Below are 25,375 nucleotides of genomic sequence, written 5' to 3'. Positions count from 1 at the left end.
TGAACTGTTTACGGACATTTTCTGTTTCAAATTTATTTAGTTTTTATTTCTATGAGTGTCAATACAATTTTATTTGTTGGGTAAAAAATCTTGAAAATTTAATACCCAGCTCCTAATATATTATTACAATGATATTTGAAAAATATTAAAATCCATAGTTGCAATTTTTTTTATAGTCATTTAAAATTGAAATATTGACAAAAAACGTAAAAATCATGAAAATGTGCAAATTATTTTGAGTTAGAAATTTCTAAAAAATTTTCTTTTTAAATCTAAGATTTCAAAATGTAATACAAGATTCTTTATAAGGTTATCTACCTTTATCAACAAAAAAAAAATGTCTATAAGAAAGTCAAATTAAATTTTTATGAGCGTTTAAAGTTCAAATTTTTGGAACATTGGATATTCACTCGATTTCTCATGTAAAGATTTTCTTATTTTTTGTAATTCAAAAACTAATAACCGTAGACACTTGAGATTTATATCACATGTTTATTTTATAAATTTCTATACTTGATCAAATTTTAAAATTTTTTTAGTTGTTTGTTTCCATAAATATAAATATTTGCTGTGCCATAACGCATGACAATTTTATACAAGGCTCCCAATAGCACTGCAATAGCAGTTGAAAAATATTGAAAATACATATAGGCACAATTTTTTTTTAATAAGCATTTAAATTTCGAATTTTGACAGAATTTATCAAATTTAAAATTTAATAATTATTTCGTGTATAAAAATGTATAAAATGTTCAGCTTTTACAGCTAAAGATTGAAAAATTAAAACAATGTTCCACGTAAATAAGTTATAATATATAAATTACTTTATTCAAAATTATATCATCAAATATATACATACTTATATTATTATAATAATAATATCATAGACATGTCTTCGCTCAGAATCGTTTTTCTTATACAATAAGATATATTATATCATTGAATTCAAATTTAACACCATTCAGTACAGTGATTCTTTGTAACCTACTGTACAGCAGAGCAACACCCACTTGCCCATCTTTTTTGACTTTTTTTTAGATAGGCACCTATTAAATTGTATGGTCTATTTCCATAAGCTTACTTTTACATTCTGATAGGCCGATGAATGTATTTAAAACTAAATTAAAAAACGTTAACATTTTTTTTAGAATCAATTATCTTTTATCTTTTTTAAGATATTTAAAAATTAAGTAAATCATAAAAGGAGTAATAAAACTCTAATCTAAATCAAAACAGAAGCTTTAAAACTAAAACCAAAATTTGTACTTAACAAGTACCTCGTTCGTACTTAATAAAATATTATATTTTTAAGAAAATATAGTAAATTTAATGTCTACAGTATTTCATTTAGATAACACAAAACGTTTTATTTTATTGCTAAATTAACCTTATTTTAAAGCGTTGTATTATATTATAATAGTTTTTCTGAATGGTCTTAAATTAAAATATTCTAAACATTCTCAAAACAAAAATCTAAGAACAAAATATCCCATAGTTTAACACTAACTGATTTTCTATAAAAAATAAAATATTAAAAAAAATACATAAATATGTAGCGCACTTCTTGAAATTTTTTGTACATCATATATTTATAGTTGTTTGTCGTGTACGCAAAATCGGTTAGTAAAATACTATTTATTTATTTGTTAATGTTTGATTGCTATTGCAACTGTAACTCAAAATATTATGCTTTGTGAAATCGTTAAGAAATTATCGATATAATCAAATAATGATTAATCGATATAACAAATTAATCTCCAAACAAATCTGCCAAGCACTTGGACCTAACCCACAGGTCACAAACAACTGAATTTTAATCTTAAAGAAAACACAATTGTATAATTTAATTTTAAAAATATAACGCATTTAATTATATAACACCTAATCTAATACAAAACCCTTGTACTTAACGACCTAGATGTCGATGTATTTAATGATCAATAATAAAAAAAAAATTAATCGGATAAAATGAGGCGGAAATATTATTATAAATTTCTAAAATGTATTGTTTCGATATTCCAGTGGTCGAGCATTGTTCAAATACCACGATAGCTGCGGTCGTTCCAGACAAAACTGGTCACGCAGCTAAAACGAAACAAATGAACCGGTCGTTCACGAAACAGAGAAATAAAATACCATCCAACAATTTCAATTTGCATCTCACCTCACAATTTTAGAAGGCAGCGCAGAGCAAAGGTGAACGGGGTACGGGTACGAATTATTCAATAATTAAGTAAAAGGAGGCGGTAATCATTATAAATTCCCAAAATGTATTTTTTCAATTTTTCAGTGATTGAGCGTCGCAGTAAACCCCGCCACAGCACCGGTCGTTTCAGGTCGAATAATTGGTCACGCAGCTAAAACGACATGGTTCATTCACGAAACCGAGAAATGAAATACCAACCAACAATTTCAATTTTCATCTCACCCCACAATTTTAGTGGGCAGTGCAGTGGAAAAGTGAAGGGGTACGTCTATAGTACACGAACAATAACGGCATTTTCGTCGCTTCCATCGTTTGTACGTGTTGAATGCGCTACGGGGAACAAACGTCGCGACGGCGTCGTACTGTTCCCTAAAAGTGACCGGATAAATTCCCCCAACGACGAAAATAACAAAAATTATGGAAAATCATGTTGGCATTAATCGTAGGCGATATTATATAAGTAATATTGTTTACAGGTGGGGTGAAGGGTGAACAACCCCTAGTGGGACACCCTCCCAAAACATCCTCCACCCCATCCGACCCCTCTGTGAAAACGCAGTGCAATGGAAACGACGACTGTTACGATAATACATAATAATGAATACGGCGATAATATTATATATTAACGACAGCGACGCATACGATATTTTTTAATAATATAATTTTAACTATCGTGTATTCGTGTGAATTATAAATTCGTAACGTAGGTCCAGTCGTTGAACGTCAATATCGATCCCTGTTCCATATTCATGGAATAGTAACTGAAACTTGAACGTTGACAGGCCACCTACATTGGGGGGCCTGTTAAACGACGGCCTCTCGTGCCCACACTGCCTTGGATAATAATAATAATAATAATAATTATTATTATTATTTTAAAGGAATAAAGGATCAGGAATCATTTATAATTTATATTATTATATTATGATTGCCGCGGCTGCCGTCGTCGTATTATCCTGGCGATAACAATATGCGGACAGCGGACGAGATAACGGCTGGCCCACACTGACGCTATCACATACATTGGCTGGCACTAACTAGAACCCAGATCTCAAGGCCGAATCCCCGGCTGCCGCCACCACCACCGCAACCACCACCACAACAAAAATGGACGAACATTGTATGCAGTCAACTACAGAACACAGACCACGGTAGAAGCGGGCTTGTAGCACACCATTGGCTTGGTTTGCGCGGCGCGCAGTTGTCATCTGTTCGCCTCGATCCGGTTACTGCCGCTCGGGCGATCAGTCGTCACTCGTCGTTCGTGCGGGTGGTGGTTTTGTTATTAGTCGACCTTACCATGTCGGAGAATATTCTGGAAATCATCGATACCAGGCAACTGAAACCATATAAATACCCAAGACTTGTGTACAAAGGGTACCTGTTCCATTACCACAAGGCATGCAACCGTCACATCCGATGGAAATGTAACCGTGTTTATTCCATGAACTGCCAGGCTGTTCTCCGAACGACAGTAAATATGGAAAAACCAATTCTTATTAAATTCGATCACGAACATCTACACGAGGACGACACTCATTCAATTTTTGAATTAAAAATGAAAATAATGGCACTCCGTTCAACGTCCCAGTTTCAGTAAGATATTATAAATAATATGTTATAATATAATGCATATAATGCCAACGCACGATTCACGCACATACTGTATATAATAATGTATTAAAATATTATTTAATTTAATTATTATACCTCCATAGTGGTGGGAAGGGGGTTCCTTTAGACCATTAATTTACCCACAATCTTGGTGTTCAAGTTATCAATTGAGAATATTGATAACATTATTGTGCTGTGTTATAGTATTATCATTTTCTGCTTCGAATTTTAATAGTATTTCTCACTACACAGTAAAATAAAATATTATTAATAAAATTATCCTGGTTTTTTTTTTTATTTCGGGACACCGTTAATAATCTTTTTTTTCTTTGTATTATTGATACAATGATAACGTAACGACCAATTTCTATAATATATAAATATGAACAGTCAGTGAGACTTCTTTCTAATAATAAATAATTATATCATCTCAAATTAACTATTACTTCCAATTTAGTTGTCTTCAATTTTTACACCTTATTAATTACTCTAAAACTAGTCATGTATTTTATTAAAATAATAAATTATAATTTTCAACTACAGTTTATGCATGAAACACCCACTTGCCATAGTAGAGATGGACGTCACTATAAGTTGTATTCAATATTACTTGAACAAATCAAGTATATAGTTTTGTATGGCATTAGCTTAAATATGTAGGACAGGTGAGCAATATTCCTATTATTGGCAACTTCAAATAATATTTAATACATCACATTTTATATTTAAATTTTTAAACGAACTACCACTTGTATTTAGTATTAGGTACCTGCATCTTGTATGAAATTTTTCAATTTTATTGATTGATCGTTCTGAAATTATTGTTTGGTTACAATTTGTTAGAATAGGTTAGGTTAGGTACCATCCTCCATAATATTACTTAATTAAATAGATTATCTTAATATGTTATTATGCTTGTATATTATTTTCACATTTCATTTGTTATCATGCTTATATATTATCTTGACATTTCATATTATGTTAATTGCTTGTATATTGTTTATGGTTGTGCACAAAATAGTAGATAAAATGTTGTCCAAAACATTTGTAAAAAGACATTAAGTACCTTAATACCACATTTTAAACTAATAGTAGTTGTATTTTTTACAGTTTTATGTCTTAGTTTGGTTATTTCTTAATGATGGTCCTATATTGTTGACCCATATTACTAGCACATTATTATACGTGTGCATTTCACTTTTGTTCATTTGCACAAAACATACTTGCAAATTTGATTTTATAATTGATTAATGTAAAGACATAATAGCAATATGTGCCTTACTGCCTTATAATTTATGATTCAGCGACGTATCATTATGTTTAATCGTATGTGACAAATTAATTAACTACCTATACAGGAATCAATAAAACATGTAGGATAATATTGTACCTATACATATTTGAAAACTGTTTTACTATAAATTACTGTTAATACTACAATCAAACAATTCAATGATATATTTATGATATCAAAAATTACAGTAGGTAAACAAAAAAAATTGTCATTTGGTAATTCATACAATCTTATGACTTACGTTATACATAATAACATAATAAATGCAATTACTAATTACCTATATCAGTAAAATACTATAGTATCTTTTTCTTCAGCTTTAATTTCACTATATTCTTTTATGTTTGCCTATTGTATGCCACTTAAAAGATGACTCTCTACCCATCAATATCACATTATCATCTACTCCTATAAATGTTGTATTTATATATTATATAGAAAATATAAACCTATACAATTAAAACAACTACCTACAATATAAATATATATATACATTATAAGAGGTCATTATTTTGGTAAATGTATGAATACGTTTATATCAAATTTATTAAAAATGATTTTCAATTAATTTGTCCTGCCCTAGATTTGGACTTAATGTTATTTTTTTGTTATTTCACTAATTGGTTAAATTAAAGACATAACTGCTATTATTTATTTATTTATCATAATATGGTGTTGAGTTCCAACATGAACAACTAAGTAATTAAATATGAAAATATATAGTACACAACAAAAAAAACAAATTATATTTTATTAATTACTATAATAAAGATAATGATAGATGTAGAGCAACAATAAATATGATTAACTACAATTTGGTTGAGTTTAAATTTGAATGCCAAAGTTTGAGTTCCTGTTGAATGTCTCTGGTTCGGTTTGTCATATTATTATGGAAAGTTCACATTGAATATTTTTCAACAATCTGTTAAACTGTTTATTTTTTTAAACAAATAACTCAAAAGTGTTAAGGATAAAGCATCTAAAGCGCCTATTTAAAAGAAAACAAACCTGTTAGGAGCTTTGCCCCTCGCACTCACTAAATACTGTACCACTACTTCCTTAATTAAATTGTCATAAATAAAATAAAACTACCAACAGATAAAATAACAAATGTATTAGGCAATATACCTATCCAAATAAAAAAATTCAAATAAACTATTTAAAAAGAAAATATTAATAAATTAAGTACCTATATTATTTTTTAATTAGGTTTATTGTTCATTTTTAAATCATTTAATAATATAGTAATAAAATAAATAAAGCTGGTTGTAAATGTAATTTGTTAGTTTATTATTTTTACAATTTTTCTGTTACATATTATCATATTATAATATTTTTAAAAAAAATGTTTTTATAATTTTATAATTAATTTGAACTGACTTATTATGTCCATTGCGATATTGTGTAAGCCCGTAAATTTTTTTTTATTTGGATAGGTTAGGTTATTTTGTTTTATGCCTGATTCTATTGGTTATTTCTGGATATTTTATCTATTGGATATTATGGATATTTATGACTTAATTTATAAGTTGCCATTGGTTACAGATAATAAAATAGTTATTGTGATATTGAATTTAATTTTCTCTATTACAATATATTTTGTTATTTAGGCTAATAAAGCTATTCTATAGAAGTATAAAATTGAGTACCTAACAGCTATTATATATATAGGTTTATAATATATTAAAAAAATCCTAAATTAATTTTGACATTAATAATATTAAAACCTCAACCGCATATTCATTTATTTCTGCTTGCAATATTGGTCCATGTAAGAAAAAAAAATCCTTATTAGCATTATTTATGTACCAATACTACATTTTCAAATTACTAAATAAATAGGAGGATTTATTTGTTGTTTAAAAGTTATAGTCGTAATATGTAGTGATAAACATTAAAATATTATCTTAAGGGTCACAGTGCCAGTTTTTCAATTTTTCCACAATTCTATAAAATTTGATGATTAAATTTTATATTTTAGTTGCCACCTCAATTATAAGACTTTTCCACTAATCTACTATCTGATACCTATTTAGTGGGGGTTGATAGGGTGTATTATATCTAAAAAAATTACTTTATGGGAATAACTCTCAAGCTTTGTAGAATCGTCTGATTTTGATGACTATTTTTTTATCTGAAAGAAGAAAACTTCATTCAGCCCGCATCGATCCCTGATTTTGTATTTTATTTCAAATAATTGTATTAAAAAATTTGTGAAAAAATGCTTTTTATCGTATTTTTTTAGACATATTAAAAAGTTTGAGAATAAAATATTGAAAACAGAGATTGATGCGGACAGTAGAGTATTTCTTTCTAGTAATTAAAAAAAAAAATTATGAAATTTGGTTGGTTTTACTAGAGCGTATCATTATTCCCGCAGAGTGTATTTTATTGAGGACAAAATGGCATCGGCACCGGGCGCCTTGATGTTACATTAAAAACCGCTAAAATATGCTCAAAAAATTCTTAAACCTAAAATATTCCATATCCATATTCATATGCTAATTATTTACTTATATTCATTTATTTATTCTGTTACATAATCTACATAATATGGTAAATTGTTTTAGACTATGGATAATGGTTTTACAAAAATGAAGAATTTCAAAACATTTCAACTAATCATGTTTTCAAATATTGATAAATGATTACATTTTTAGTTTGAAACACTATTATGGATTATTGTCATAGTGATAATGGACTATAGATCCGTGAAAGCCAGGTTCACGCCACACTTAGAGTAAATAAGTGACTAACATTACCAATTTTAATAACAAACAAATACTAGACATTTTGTATTATTTTTTTTTACAGAAAATCGTGAAAATTAGGTTTAATATTCTTACATCTTCAAAATATATTCAAGTATGCTAAATATTAGCTTTTTACAAATTCGACAAATCGTCAACATTTTTACCGCTCTGAATATATAATATAATATAATATAATTATATATTTTATTTAAAATTATCATATAGGTATTTTATCAGTGGCATTAAATAGCAAAATGCCATTACAAACAATTAAAATTGTAGTACAATCATTATATTAGAGCTTGAAGATCTATAACCAAATTTAAAAGGAGTAAATCTAGATATTGTCTAACAAAGAAGGGATTTACAATAGTTTTATACTACATTACCTACTAAAGGTGGTTCAATTGTACCAACTAAAAGTAAGGGTTCGGTACTGGGTATCAGATGTGTCTTTAGATTAAATCGTGTATTTAATACATAATATACCAAGTAAATAATTTGTTCTGAGGAGATAAATGTGGTTGGTTAAGAAATAATAATACAATGTGCACCCATAATCAAACAAATTTGATGCCATTAATAATATACATATGCAGTAATGACTAGCTATAACTTCTTTGTTAGACAGTATTTTGTTATAAAAAGAATATTGAATTATCTTGACAATATTATTTTCTTAAATTTGGTGATAGATCTTTAAACTCATAAATTCACTTAGATGTCACAGTATTAATTTTGAGCTGTGGAATTTTGGCTTTATCACCTAATAGATTAGTAGGAAATAGGAATGATTGTTAAATATGATATGGTTTACGTTACCATTTTCTATAATATCTTTAATGAACTTTACATTGAATGACAGCAGCAGAAAATATTTGGCAAAATATCTAGTGACCAGTACCATAAGCTAGATCATCTTATAAAACATATTCTAGCATCAAATATTTGTTTTAAAACTTGTTTGTTCATGTCTTGCAATCAAACTGATAGTCCTTCAAAAAAATCAAGTTAAGAAATAAGTAATAACTAAAACATTTGCATAGAGAACTGTAAATTGTTATCCATCTGTAAAATTATTTTCTTAGCTTAAATAAAACATTTATTATCATTATTTGTGCAAGAATGATTCAAGACAGCTATCAAATTTAGATTATGCATATTCCAAGTGAGCTCTTACATAGTTATATGTTCTGTTGAATTATTATAGATTGAAACTTTACCACTTTGATATTATACAATAAAGCAACTATAGTCAATTCTTGTTAAACTACCAGTTAAATCACTTTGACAACCACTCACACTACCCACTTTTAGGCGTAACTAAATAAAAACTAATAAAAATAAGCCTATAAATAGCTCAAAAATTGTCAAAATATGTACATATAAATGTTTATAGAAAATGCTAATATGAACATTTGGTGAAAATTTAAAGTATATCTACGGTTGTCAGTTATTATTTTTCGAGTAATACCAAATAAACTATCTAAATCATTTTTATCAAAAACTGGTTTTGCATAAAAGTTGCAATGTTTTCCAACACTTGAAAACTTCTGAGAAATTTTTAATTTTGATCTCCCATAGTTTTAACTAGATTCACTTTCCTACCAGAAAAGATGTTTAAGTAAAAAATCAAAGCATTTTAACTGCCCTAAAAAAAGTGATTACATACAAAAAAAAAATTAAAAAATACATTCATTACTCCGTTTAGATTCTAAAAAGTTTCCACTTTGTTCTACAGTTATGTCGAGTAAACCTCGGTAAGTAATGAATGTGCTGTTCCATTTGAATTCATTGCATATGAAAAAAAGATTCTGAACAGAGACTGTCTTTTAGCCATTTAGTTATTACTAAGTAATAAGTATATTTTATTTTATGTTTATATTGCTATTATAGCAATTTATTTTACTATAATTAGTAATACAGTAGATTGAATTACTTTTTGCCAGAAAACATCAGGTTTATTATATTACATATTATAATAGTATATACTATATATTTTAATATTTATGCTATACATTTTTTAGTCAATACTTACTGACTTACCTTAGAACTTCATACATTAACTTTATAAATATGTTATATGTTATTTAAATTTAATCTAAATATTTTGAAAAAAATTCATTGGGCTTAATAGTGGCGTAGACAGGAATTTTTATTGGGGAGGGGATATATATTCATGCATTTTAAGGTAATGTCCTACGCACTAATATTATATAAAATGAAGTGGGCTAGTGGGTACTGATCTGCTGTACAGCCGGTGTCTAGATAAATAAATTAAGAAATGTATTTGCATTTGTAAAAATAAAAACTAGAAAAAATTTCTACTAGGTAATAAATCAAAATGAGTAAATATATTTTGATAATATTTATTTTTCATGTATAGAAAATAATAAAACAAAAACATTTGGTGAACATTTTGTTAATTTACCGGTGAATAACCAATGTCTAACTTCAGATGCTCATAAAAAAATATTGTGGATTTACGCTCAACTTTTTTTTTTAATTTCCACTAACAACAACTTATGATAAACCTTGTATTGAATTTTTAGGTTTTTTGACAAGTAAAAAAATGTTCATAGACAATAGTTTTTAAAAAAACTAATAAAATTGAAATTTTCATCTGCCTATAAATAACTTAAAAAGAGTTAAAATATTTTGAAAATGTTATTGTGTATATGAAATGGTAATATAAACATTCTGTGAACATTTCTTTTAACTGCGTTATGGTTAATTTTTTTAGAGTTACACCAAATAACAAAATCGACTGTTGAAAACTAGTTTTGGGTAAAAATCTCTGTTCTTCCTTATTTTTTTCCCCTTGACTTGAAAACTAATGAGTAAAACTTATTGACGAATCAATAAAAATTTAAATAGATCGAACCAGTTATTTTAGGGTTACTCGGTAGGTATTCATAATATTAACCGCATATTCTTTTATTTCTGCTTGTAATATTGGTTCACTAGGTTCACGTACGAAAAAAAAGTTACTTATTAGTTATTAATGTCCATCTCAGTTTCATTAATCTTCGTGAAACACCAGGTAATACAAACTACAGTAAATAATATGAGACCAAATTTAAAAATTCTAATTTAATCGTAATTCTGTCATAAAAAGTTATTGTGAATTTACACTCAACTTTGATATAAAATGAGAGGTACTAGTTTGTTGTCCAGTCCACACTTAAAAACTTAATAGCCACTCTAGTTTGTTATCTCACCGTAATTCATAATAATCAATACCTATAATATAACTTTAATAATTCGACGGTTCTCAGAAAAATGTACCATTGTTCATTATTATAAGGTAGTTACTACATAATATAGTGATGGGTTATTTAAAAATCAATAATCAAACGGTAAAAGTGTAAAACAATAAGTGTGGGGGTTAGTTAGAAAAAAAGGGAGAGGGTCTTAGTAGGTACGTGTTTTGTTTGTAGTCATTCGATTTACAGATTTAATAGATTTAGGTATATAATATATTATTATTTCATATATTATTATGGACATTAGTCTAAAGAATTGTTAACACAAGTGCTCGATGTAAATTCCGGAAACTTAAATAGTTAATACTAATATATCATTAGGTATACACTTTTTTTGAAATGTATTAGTGTTGGGGTTATTAAGTTTTTACGTGTCTGGGCGGGGAAATGACAAACCAGTACCAAATTACACTAATTATAACTTATGACTCATAAGAAATAAAATTGTGTATATAAACATATTTGTTTATGAATTACCTACGATTATACAATTTATTTATATCATGGTACAAAATATTAATGCAGTGGTAAATTTGGATAAAAATAAATACGGGGCCGTCGACTGTCATTATTACGAGTTCTCGGTACTATAGACTATAGACTATAATATTATTGTTGAATGTTGAGTGCATACAATAATAGCCGTTGATGAATTAATTTATTTTGTCATACGATATAAAATTTAGAATTTTGGTTGTTGTATATCTAATATTTATTTAATAAACTATAAATTTCGAAAAAAAAATTGTTTTGTCAAATCTTAAAACATGCGGATTCGTACAAAAAAAAAACGAAACAATATGCAAAATTATGCAACAAATATGTTTGTGTTTCAAATATACGTACTCTGAATCGAATTTGTATCTAATCAGAATTTCAATATGCACTTTCTAGATAAATACGCAAATGCCTAAAGTTGTATTACCTAACCTTGTATTCATTTATCAAGCATTTTACAGGGCAAAAATTCTAACAACACTTAAAAAATTTCAAATGTTTATAATTAGCTCAAAAAAATTCAAAATATTGTAAAAATTGCATCATGAATATAAATTGCTGAAATAAACATTTAGCCAACAATTTCAGATATCTATTGTTATTTGTTTTTGAATTACAATAAAATAAGAAAATCTATTTCATCGTAAAATGATTTTTTGTCACGCCTGCACCGAAAGTTTGGTTTTCGACCACGGTTGCAGCGTTCGAAAGCGTCCTTTTTCCGTCCAGCGCGTGGTAAAGTGGAAATCCCCAAAGTGCCGGGCGGAAAAGAAGAAATACCCAAAAGTGCCGGCCGCCGGGCGCGTATCCCCTGCACAACCAGAAACTAAAATGTATACCTACCACGGTTCTTACAAAACATAAACTTTTGGTTACATCTTAAATGTATAGTATAACCTCCTTGCATGACGCATAAACATTTAAACATATTTAATTTGCACTGTTCCTAGATAAGTGCGTCGAACGATGAGTTAGTAAGTTTATTTCACGCAATTTGTATAATAATCTTATCAGTTACAATAATAAAATATACAAAGTGAAAATTGTAATTTTGAAATAAAATAAAATGTCTTCCATGAAATTGTTTTTGTAGAATAGTCTATAATTGTTGCATAGATCCATCTTTTCCATGAACGCAGGGGCGTGACAAAAAATAGTATGTGTGGCTCACTTCCCGCCCTTGCCACACAATATACTATTGCGTATTCCCGTTTTCTTATTTGTAGATTTTGAGCAATTGTGTGTTTTTCGAGTATAATTACACGGTTTGCTATGATTTTCAACGTCAATATTTTTTATGGTATGAAAGTGAATCTAGTTGGAAGGTAGGTATTATGAGAGTTCAAAGTTCCCTGTCCTTTTCAAAATATTATGAATACCCCAAATTTTTTACGTGAATTCAGTTTTTAAAAAAATCTTGTTAGTTGTTTAGTTTGTTGTAATTCAAAAACTATTAACCGTAGATACTTGAAATGTTCTCTAAATGTTATATTAGCATTTTTGATACATTCGGTAATTCAAAATATTTAGACTATTTTCGAGCTAATTAAAGACATTTTACATTTTCAAGTTTTTTTTTGTATTTTGTTTTATAAATATCAATAAATACATTTTTGCTTGGGAAAATTCTCAAAAAACTAATATAAGGTTCCATGTATATTAATATAAGGTCCCATATGTACTTGATATTGCAATTTTAATATATACTAGGTACATAGAGACAATTTTTTTTATAGACATTTAAATTTGATGTTCAATTTTAGACAAAATTCACGAAGATTTGAAATTTATTTTATAGATAAATTTTAAAAAATATTATAGCTAGCTAAAGATTAAAAATGTAATTCAAGATTTCTCATATTATGCAAAGTACATCAAATAATCAAAAAAAACGAAAAATAATAATATATACAAACAGTTTTATAAACACATATGTACATTATAGGTAGTGATTTACTCAATAATGAGATACACTTGACACCTACTGCATAGCAAAGCGGTTACCTATTTATTTATTTTTGTTGGTCCTAACTATGAAGATAATTACTGAGAACTGCCTTACTTTTGTCTCGCTAATGTACTTTACTTTCCTATCAGAAAATATATTTAAGATGAAGATTGAAGCATTTTTTCTACTATAAAAGTGTCTCTGCAAATAAACACATTATTGTAGAATCAATACATTTATCACTCTTTTCAGAATCAAAAATATTTCGGTAGATTAATAATAGAAGACAATAATATGTATAGTAACAGAAATTGTTTTCCTATAAAATTTCAAATTATTGGTAATTTTTAATGATGTTTTTTTTATGAATAATTTTGGAAATGTGTATTTAATAGATTAAAGCAATGTTTGATTATTTTTTTTTTTTAGGAATAATACCAAGTTTAAATCAACGAATGGTTATATTGAAATTAAATTAAATATTGAGGATATACCTGTGAACAATAAAATGTTTAATCCGAAGAATGATTATGCTGACATTAATTTTAATGAAGACGATATAGCTCTGAAAAATACAATGCTTAAACCAAAGAATGATTATGCTGATATTAATATTGATGAAGAAGATAAACCTAATAAACTTGTTTCATTTTGTACTTCTTATAATCGAAAGATTTTTGTTCATCCCCTTGATCCTGATTATGAACATAAATACACAGATGAATATGAACAAAAAATAAAAAATAAAAACATAAATGATATAAGTTTTGATTTTGAATGTCCAAAAATCAGAATTACAAGAAATACAAGTAAACAAAAAAAAGTAAGTTATTTAAATTTACATTTAATTATTTACTTTTTAAATTGCATGTAGTAGATGTTTTATTTATGAAAACTTGTTCTTGTATTATTTCTGTTAAATATATTATAGCTGCATATTATGTTCAAATAATTAGTTACTATAATTTCAATATAAAAAAAACTTGGATTTTAACAATATCATTAAACTGCTTGCATTTTTAAATAAAAAGTTCAATATATTAAAATGTTATTTTATCTATTTAAAACTTAAAAAACCAGAATAAGACTTTTTGCATGTTTTTAAGGAAGTTAGTACATTTTAATCATTTATATACACAATAATTGATAAATATATTTATGTATATATTTTTTCTAATATTTTTCTGTAGAATTCTGATTCTGATTACGAACATAAATACACAGATGAACGTGAACAAACAATAAAAAATAAAACCATAAATAATATAAGTTTTGATTTTGAATGTCCAAAAATCAGAATTACAAGAAATACAAGTAAACAAAAAAAAGTAAGTTATTTAAATTTACATTTAATTATTTACTTTTTAAGTTGCATGTAGTAGATGTTTCATTTATACAAATTTGTTCTTGTATTGTTACTGTTAAATATATTATAGCTGCATATCATGTTAAAATAATTAGTTACTGTAATTTAAACATAAAAATAACTTGGATCTAAACTATATCATTAAACTGCTTGCATTTTTAAATAAAAATTTTAATATATTAATATGTTTTTTATCTATTTAAAACTTAAAAAACAAAAATAAGACTTCTTGCATGTTTGCAAGGAAGTTGTACATTTTAATCATCTATATACACAATAATTGATAAATATATTTATTTATATATTTTTTCTAATACTTTTCCGGATATAAATTTACACTATTGTGGTGGTCAAGTAAATTTTTTGTTTATGAGTAATGCATGAAATGAATACAAGTAAAATTACATATCTATGAAATAAATCATTATGCTATAATTATAATTTTTTTAACTACCCATACATAATTTTTATTGAAATATTACTACTTAAATAATATTATGTTGTAGTTACCTATTGTAAAATAAAATTGTGTCAATTGGCATTATTTATTAAAATATACAAAGACTCTATAATATAATTTAGAACTACATAATAGCAACTGTTATCTATCACTGACTTATTTCTTAATTTTACCTTAATATATTTATTTCTCCATGTAATATCTAAAACAGTGACATTCATGCATGGTGATTAATAGAGTATATCTGATTTTAGCCATGTGTACATAAAATTATGTCAAAAATAATTAAATAAATTGCTGTTGTCAACCTCAAAGAATCAGTACAATATTGGTGAATTGTCAATCCCATTATTGAATATTAAATAACTGTTAAACCTGAAATATTAAACAATAATTAAGTAAAAGCCCATTTATGGTTTCTTTAGTGAGCTAAGTAAATTGCTTCATAAATACTTGATGTGCAGTTTACAAATAAATATAGCTTGTACTCTTTAAGTTTAATTTAAGTTAATTATATTACTGATTTGACTAAATGGTTGGCTGTCTATTACAAAATAAATGTCTTGTATTTAAGTAACAATCATTTAAAAAGTCACTTCTTACTTATAATATAAGAAATGCCTTTACAACATAAAATTAATTATTAATAATTCTTAATAAAATTTACAATAATCTTAAAAAAGATTATTTTTTCATGTATTATAAAAATGATAAATTAATTTAAATAAGTAAATATAACTGAACTGTTTTGTAATTTGTCTATATTGATAGTTATTATTCATAACCATGATTATAAATTAAACTGTTTTTTAGATTGACATTAATAATGTGGAAAATGACATAACAGAGAATAATATAAGGTGTTCTCCTTTCAAAGCTAAGATCAAAACTTTTAACAAAGCTCATAAGAAAAAATTGCCAAAAAAACAAAACTTGATTGTCAGTAAGAAGAAGAAAAATCATGAACAAATGAATGCATGTACTTTGCTTACAAATATAGGTACAGAAAAAAGTGCTTTGAATACTAACACAGATAAAAAAATAAATAATAAGACTATTAATACAAGCGATGAAAAAAATTCTTTGATTAGTAATATAAACAAAGATAATAATACATTGACTAGTAATAATACCTATGAAGAAATAAATCCATCAACTAGTATTACTCACAAAGAAAAAAATACATTGACTACTAATATTTCGACTAGCGATGAACATAACAAAATAAATATGTTAGCTATTAATACTCAAACTATCAAAGAAAAAAATGGATTGATTAGCAATATAAATAAAGATGAAAATACCTTGACTAGTGATATAATCAAAGATATAACTACTTTAATTGCTTGTCATACTGGTAATACAAATGATGAAATAATTAACTTAACTAGTAATACTCATACTCACAAAGAAAAAAATGCATTGATTAGTAATATAAATAAAGATGAAAATACCTTGATAAGTAATATAATTAAAGACGAAAATGCCTTGATAAGTAATATAAATAAAGATAAAAATACTTTGACTAGTAATACACTTGAAGAAATAACTATGACAACTTCTGTTACTACTCGAAGAGGAAAAAAATCATTCTTAAAAAATATAAATAAAGATGAAAATGAAGCTCACAAGAAAAAATTGCCAACAAAACAAAACTTGACCGTCAGAAAGAAGAAGAAAAATCATGAACAAATGAATGAATGTACTATGCTTACAAATATAGGTACAGAAAAAAGTGTTTCGAATACTAACACAGATAAAAAAATAAATAATAAGACTATTAATACAAGCGATGAAAAAAATTCTTTGATTAGTAATATAAACAAAGATAATAATACATTGACTAGTAATAATACCTATGAAGAAATAAATCCATCAACTAGTATTACCTACAAAGAAAAAAATACATTGACTACTAATATTTCGACTAGCGATGAACATAACAAAATAAATATGTTAGCTATTAATACTCAGACTATCAAAGAAAAAAATGCATTGATTAGCAATATAAATAAAGATGAAAATACCTTGACTAGTGATATAATCAAAGATAAAACTACTTTAATTGCTTGTAATACTGGTAATACAAATGATGAAATAATTAACTTAACTAGTAATACTCATACTCACAAAGAAAAAAATGCATTGATTAGTTATATAAATAAAGATGAAAATACCTTGATAAGTAACATAATTAAAGATGAAAATGCCTTGATAAGTAATATAAATAAAGATAAAAATACTTTGACTAGTAATACACTTGAAGAAATAACTATGATAACTTCTGTTACTACTCGAAGAGGAAAAATATCATTCTTAAAAAATATAAATAAAGATGAAAATAAAGCTCACAAGAAAAAATTGCCAACAAAACAAAACTTGACCGTCAGAAAGAAGAAGAAAAATCATGAACAAATGAATGAATGTACTATGCTTACAAATATAGGTACAGAAAAAAGTGTTTCGAATACTAACACAGATAAAAAAATAAATAATAAGACTATTAATACAAGCGATGAAAAAAATTCTTTGATTAGTAATATAAACAAAGATAATAATACATTGACTAGTAATAATACCTATGAAGAAATAAATCCATCAACTAGTATTACTCACAAAGAAAAAAATACATTGACTACTAATATTTCGACTAGCGATGAACATAACAAAATAAATATGTTAGCTATTAATACTCAAACTATCAAAGAAAAAAATGCATTGATTAGCAATATAAATAAGGATGAAAATACCTTGACTAGTGATATAATCAAAGATAATACTACTTTAATTGCTTGTAATACTGGTAATACAAATGATGAAATAATTAACTTAACTAGTAATACTCATACTCACAAAGAAAAAAATGCATTGATTAGTTATATAAATAAAGATGAAAATACCTTGATAAGTAACATAATTAAAGACGAAAATGCCTTGATAAGTAATATAAATAAAGATAAAAATACTTTGACTAGTAATACACTTGAAGAAATAACTATGATAACTTCTGTTACTACTCGAAGAGGAAAAATATCATTCTTAAAAAATATAAATAAAGATGAAAATAAAGCTCACAAGAAAAAATTGCCAACAAAACAAAACTTGACCGTCAGAAAGAAGAAGAAAAATCATGAACAAATGAATAAATGTACTATGCTTACAAATATAGGTACAGAAAAAAGTGTTTCGAATACTAACACACATAAAAAAATAAATAATAAGACTATTAATACAAGCGATGAAAAAAATTCTTTGATTAGTAATATAAACAAAGATAATAATACATTGACTAGTAATAATACCTATGAAGAAATAAATCCATCAACTAGTATTGCTCACAAAGAAAAAAATACATTGACTACTAATATTTCGACTAGCAATGAACATAACAAAATAAATATGTTAGCTACTAATACTCAAACTATCAAAGAAAAAAATGCATTGATTAGCAATATAAATGAAGATGAAAATACCTTGACTAGTAATATAATCAAAGATAAAACTACTTTAATTGCTTGTAATACTGGTAATACACATGATGAAATAATTAACTTAACTAGTAATACTCATACTCACAAAGAAAAAAATGCATTGATTAGTAATATAAATAAAGATGAAAATACCTTGATAAGTAATATAATTAAAGACGAAAATGCCTTGATAAGTAATATAAATAAAGATAAAAATACTTTGACTAGTAATACACTTGAAGAAATAACTATGATAACTTCTGTTACTACTCGAAGAGGAAAAAAATCATTCTTAAAAAATATAAATAAAGATGAAAATAAAGCTCACAAGAAAAAATTCCCAACAAAACAAAACTTGACCGTCAGAAAGAAGAAGAAAAATCATGAACAAATGAATGAATGTACTATGCTTACAAATATAGGTACAGAAAAAAGTGTTTCGAATACTAAAACAGACAAAAAAATAAATAATAAGACTATTAATACAAGCGATGAAAAAAATTCTTTGATTAGTAATATAAACAAAGATAATAATACATTGACTAGTAATAATACCTATGAAGAAATAAATCCATCAACTAGTATTACTCACAAAGAAAAAAATACATTGACTACTAATATTTCGACTAGCAATGAACATAACAAAATAAATATGTTAGCTACTAATACTCAAACTATCAAAGAAAAAAATGCATTGATTAGCAATATAAATGAAGATGAAAATACCTTGACTAGTAATATAATCAAAGATAAAACTACTTTAATTGCTTGTAATACTGGTAATACACATGATGAAATAATTAACTTAACTAGTAATACTCATACTCACAAAGAAAAAAATGCATTGATTAGTAATATAAATAAAGTTGAAAATACTTTATCAAATAATATAAAAAAAGATAAAGTTGCTTTGAACAGTAATACACATAAAGAAATAAATACGGTAACTTCTAATATTCTTAATCACAATAAAAAAAACTCGTTGACTAGTAATACACATGAAGAACTAATTTTGTTAACTTCTAATACTCACACTCACAAAGAAAAGAATTCATTGGAAAGTGATATAATTAAAGATACTAAGACATTGACTAATAATATAAACAATGAAAAAAATATTTTGACTAGTAATATAAACAATGATAATAATACTTTGACTAGTAATACATGTGAAGAAATAATTCTGTTAAGTACTAATACTCATACTCAAAACGAAACAAATTATTTAAAAAGTAATACAAATAAATATGAAAGTACTTTGACTAGTAATATAAACAATGATAAAAATACTTTGACTAGTAATACATGTGAAGAAATAATTCTGTTAAGTACTAATACTCATAACCTCAATGACAAAAATTCATTGATTTGTAATATAAATAAAGATAAAAATATTTTGACTAGTAATACACATGAAGAAATAATTCCATTAAATACTAATAATCATAATCACAATGAAAAAAATTCATTGAAAAGTAATTCAAATAACGATGAAAATACTTTTACTATTAATACACATGAAGAATTAATTCCGTTAAGTACTAATACTCATATTAACAAAGAAATAAATGCATTGATTAGTAATATAAATAAAGATAAAAATACTTTGACTAGTAATACACATGAAGAAATAATTCCATTAAATACTAATAATCATAATCACAATGAAAACAATTCATTGAAAAGTAATTCAAATAACGATGAAAATACTTTGACTAGTAATATAAACAAAGATAAAAATACTTTTACTAGTAATACACATGAAGAAATAATTCCGTTAAGTACTAATACTCATATTAACAAAGAAATAAATGCATTGATTAGTAGTATACATAAAGATGAAAATACTTTGATTAGTAATACACATGAAGAAATAATTCCATTAACTACTAATACTCATATTCACAAAGAAAAAAATTCATTCATTAAAAAGAAGAATAAAGATGAAAATACTTTGATTAGTAATATAAATAAAGATGAAAATACTTTGACTAGTAATACACATGAAGAAATAATTCCGTTAACTACAAATACTCATACTAACAAAGAAATAAATGCATTGATTAGTAATATAAATAAAGATGAAGATACTTTGACTATTCATATAAATAATGATAAAAATACCTTGAATAGTAATACACATAAAGAAATAAATACATTAACTACTAATATTCTTACTCGCAAGAGAAAGCACTCATTGATTAGTAGTATAAAGAAAGATAAAAATACTCTGACTAGTAATGTAGACAAAGATGAAAATTATGTTATTAGTAATATAAATAAAGATGAAAATATTTTGACTGGTAATACACCTACAATTTTAACATCTAAAATTAATATTACACCTTCAATCAAAAGCTGTGTGAACAAGTTTATTGGTGTTGAGGATGATACTAGAAATATTGACAACGATAGCGATCAAAATCATATAGACTATAATGATGGAGAGCCTAATAATGTAACCAATGATGTTAATTTGGTGAAAGATAATATGATATCTATTTATTGTAAAGAAAATTGGCCCGAAATTTTAAACAAATTGAGTGATCCCTTGAAAGGAACTAAGGTAATACATTTTTTTACATTGAAAATATATTTAATTAATAATACTAATTAATATTGTAGGTGTTTGAAAGTATTTTATTTAACAAAGTATATGAACGAATAATACGTCAATCTACTAAAAATAAATTACGTATTAAGAAAATGAAAGGCCTTAACGATAATTGGAAATTAAAGTTTGAATGTTTGGCATTTAAATTGAAAAATTGTATAGAAAGTACAAAATGTGATATAAATACAAGACATATCAGTATTCAAAATCAAAATCAAATGGTAAATTTCAACACTTTATTTACATTTTAAATAAAAATAATAATATTAATATCGATATAGTTATGTATATTGCAGTTCAGAGTTTTTGGCCTGCTCGAGGTTCCTCTGTCGCTCCTAAATTAAAGATTGTATCCAATTGATTTGCACCTACTATATTTTTTTATCTCTATTATTTCCTAACAGTTTTAGTTGCTTATATAATATGTGTATAACATAGGCACTTTTATAACAATAGGAGTTTTTAGTTGTAAAAAAATCCCATAGTCTCCTATGCTGAATGGTACATTATTCTGACTAAAGGCTGACAACTAGTTTTAGACAAAAATCCAGTCTGTAGCCAAAACATTACAAAATGTTTCCTCTGTTATATTCCAACTTAAATTTTAGAATAATAATAATTTTTATATTATTATAATGATTTATTGTACTATTTAAAGTGGATAACAATAAAATTATCTATACAATTTTACTAGCTAATTATTCTTTTAAATTTAATGTTATACTTAAAGTTGTCTTGAATATGTTATAGGACATAACATTATGTAAAAATATTGAAGTTGGAGAGAAAGAAAACAATTCGGCCATAAACAAAAAAGGTAAATCAAACTATCTTGCATAAAAATATCTATCACTTACATAGGATTTAAGAAAACTAAAAATTAAACAATTGTCAATTTTTTTGTTCCAGCTTCTACAGATTTACAAAACAATATTACATCAGAAAACTTCAAAACTCCAAAATTATACCAACATTCTTTAAACATTGAAAACAGAAATCTAACTGAATCTGTTACAAATATTAAGACAACTAAATACAAAGAAATGAAAACGAATATATTTTCTACACAGGCGATAGCAGATTTGATTAAGGATATTCCACTAAGTACAACAGTTTCAATATTAAGTCCAGAACCGTCAAAAAGTAACAAAAGAAATTTAACCGAATCTGACACATGTATTAAAAGAGCTAAAGCTAAAATAATAAAAACTCAACATTCTTCTATACCAAATTTTGATCATATGGATGTACATGTTCCTCCAGATACAACAGTTTCAAGAATAAGCCCAAAATCATTTTATACTAAACAAAACAATTTAACTCAATTTGACTCTGTTATTAAGAGGACTCAATCTAAAACAATCGAGTCTAATGATCAGTCTACTTCAGTGTCTACAAATGTATGTCCAAATACACAAATTTTGACTCAATATGACCCAGAAATTGAAACATCTGAAATAACTGAATCCAATATGATTAATTATTACAAACCTTCTACTCCAGCATCCATTGATATAACTGTAAACAATCCACAGGTTATGACAACTTCAGAATTATGCTATTATTCGTTAAGTAATGAAAAAACAATTTCGACACAATGTAACACGGATATTAAGAAAACTAAATCAAAAATAATGGAGTCTACTCCCGCGTACATTGATTTAACTGTAGACAGTCCACCAGATATGAGAGCTTCAAGTGTAAGCCCAAATATGTTAAATGGTCAATCAAGTTTGACTCAATGCAATACACAACTTGAGTGTTATGAACCTTCTACTTTAGCATCCATTGATTTGACTGTAAATAATCTACCAATTATGACGAATTCAAGGTTAAGCATTGAGAATAATATATTCACTGAATGTAATAATGGTATTAAGGTAATTTCATCTACTTCAATGTCCACTGATTTAAGTAGTAATATTTCAACGTTTTCAAGTCCATCTCTGAGGGCAATTACTCTGAACGATAATCCTGCTTTGCTTAGTCGATCAAATATAGAGATACTTGTGGTTGAAAAAGATGCAACACTTACGACAATACATTTAAATAGATTAAAACGCTCAGATTGGAAGAGCCCTAAAAACCTGACGGTTGTTCCACAAAATATTTCTAGCACGTCATTACATGAAAGTGCTCTTCTTCCAGTTGCTATAAAACGAGCATCAAAACCTAATTCGTCTCCACCATCAAATTATCCAATGTTAAATAAGCTGCTTACAAGACCGATTGGTAAAATTCTAAAACTGGATAAAAGAAATACATTAAATACACCAGCGAATGTAAGTCATTTCTATTTTTATTACTAAATACGTATTTATTTTGATGTTTGTATGTAATAGAATCAAATGAGAGCACCATTACCACCGACTAATACAATTATGAAAATAGATAAAAGAAGTTTTATATTAAATACACCCGCCATTTCTGTCAGTGTAAGTCATGTATATTTTTATTACTAATTATATATTTATTTTGATGTTTTTATGTAATAGAATCAAATTAATGCACCATTACCACCAACTAATACAATTATTAAACTGGATAAAAGAAATATATTGAACACAACACCCATCAATGTAAGTCATTTATATTTTTATTACTAAATACGTATTTATTTTGATGTTTGTATTCATTAGATTCAAATGAAAGCACAATTACCATCGACCAATACAATTATAAAACTAGATAAAAGAAATATATTAAATACACCCGCCATTTCTGTCAATGTAAGTCATGTATATTTTTATTACTAATTATATATTTATTTTGATGTTTTTATGTAATAGAATCAAATTAATGCACCATTACCACCAACTAATACAATTATTAAACTGGATAAAAGAAATATATTAAACACAACACCCATCAATGTAAGTCATTTATATTTTTATTACTAAATACGTATTTATTTTGATGTTTGTATTCATTAGATTCAAATGAAAGCACAATTACCATCGACCAATACAATTATAAAACTAGATAAAAGAAATATATTAAATATACCCGTCATTCCCTTCATTTTTATTTTTATTTTTTATTGCTAAATATATATTTATTATGATATTTGTATTTTATAGAATCAAAGGAACGCACCATTACCTGATGTTGTTTATGAAAGCACTCAAATAACAAATAAAATCAATTCTCAGGAGACTATTCAATCAAATTATTCACTTAATCAACATAAAGTACCACACCAAATCAAACCTGTACCCACAGCTATTCCATTACTACCTTCAGAAATAATCTATAATTATTCAGACGGGGTATAAATTATTTGTATTTAATTTATTATGTATTTAAAATATTATATGTATATAAATAAACTATTTTTAAACATTGATTTAATTTTGTGTAAATAATGAATTTAAAAATGAACCAATTATTGAATACTTGGTGTTATATTTTATTTTCAGAATTAATGTTTTAACATTAAAACGATTAATTAAAGTAAATTAATAATGTTCAGTATTTATATTATAGTGTTTTTATAGCCGCAAAAATTAACACTACATAAATACATATAGACTAAAATTATTTTTGGCAAAAATTGATAGTTGAGATCATATTCAAGACCGGATTAAAGGGGGCGCAAGGGGGGCATGGTCTCGGAGCCCATTGATTTTGGGGCCCATATTTATCCCCAAAATATCTTTTTTTAACGCGTTCAATACAGTTTAAAACAAAAATTATGTAAGTAGGTAGGTATGTAAGTATAGGTAAATTATTATTAATAATTATAAAATAAAATTGTTCTCAATTTTATATCACGAAAAATTACTTTAAATAATTAACTATGTTTGCCAACAATTTTGTTTGTTTGTTGGTTTTTTTTTTTTTTGAGCATTTTAGATTACCGATTCAATTATTTAAATATATAAAA

General features: G+C 25.9%; 1 protein-coding gene across 3 annotated transcripts; it reads left to right on the top strand.

Annotated features, from left to right (window-relative positions):
• Positions 1-3,182: 3,182 nt before the first annotated feature.
• Positions 3,183-24,883, top strand: LOC132933989 (probable serine/threonine-protein kinase DDB_G0282963). 3 transcript variants are annotated; one of them, XM_061000263.1, is made up of 12 exons: positions 3,183-3,802; positions 14,009-14,402; positions 14,770-14,907; positions 16,219-21,441; positions 21,501-21,710; positions 22,240-22,306; positions 22,399-23,771; positions 23,832-23,924; positions 23,985-24,068; positions 24,129-24,218; positions 24,279-24,362; positions 24,423-24,561. In XM_061000263.1, the coding sequence occupies exons 1-12, from the start codon at positions 3,507-3,509 to the stop codon at positions 24,534-24,536; spliced, it is 8,166 nt and encodes a 2,721-aa protein (XP_060856246.1). In that variant the 5' UTR covers positions 3,183-3,506; the 3' UTR covers positions 24,537-24,561. The 3 variants fall into 3 exon arrangements, with proteins under 3 accessions (XP_060856246.1, XP_060856245.1, XP_060856248.1); XM_061000262.1 differs by lacking the exon at positions 24,423-24,561 and adding an exon at positions 24,570-24,883 and having other exon boundaries at positions 3,187-3,802; XM_061000265.1 differs by lacking the exons at positions 3,183-3,802; positions 24,423-24,561 and adding exons at positions 4,224-4,485; positions 24,570-24,882.
• The last annotated feature ends 492 nt before the right edge of the window (positions 24,884-25,375 follow it).

The sequence above is a fragment of the Metopolophium dirhodum genome, chromosome 1, assembly GCF_019925205.1.
Source record: "Metopolophium dirhodum isolate CAU chromosome 1, ASM1992520v1, whole genome shotgun sequence".
Lineage (NCBI taxonomy): Eukaryota > Metazoa > Arthropoda > Insecta > Hemiptera > Aphididae > Metopolophium > Metopolophium dirhodum.
This window is presented reverse-complemented; position numbering and strand designations above follow the sequence as displayed.

Excerpts from the sequence above, each read along its gene's own strand:
- LOC132933989 (XM_061000262.1), top strand. The coding sequence starts at position 3,507 with ATGTCGGAGAATATTCTGGAAATCATCGATACCAGGCAACTGAAACCA. Across the intron at positions 3,803-14,008 it reads CGTTCAACGTCCCAGTTTCA|GAATAATACCAAGTTTAAAT; the intron begins GTAAGATATTAT and ends TTTTTTTTTTAG. Across the intron at positions 22,307-22,398 it reads TTCGGCCATAAACAAAAAAG|CTTCTACAGATTTACAAAAC; the intron begins GTAAATCAAACT and ends TTTTTGTTCCAG.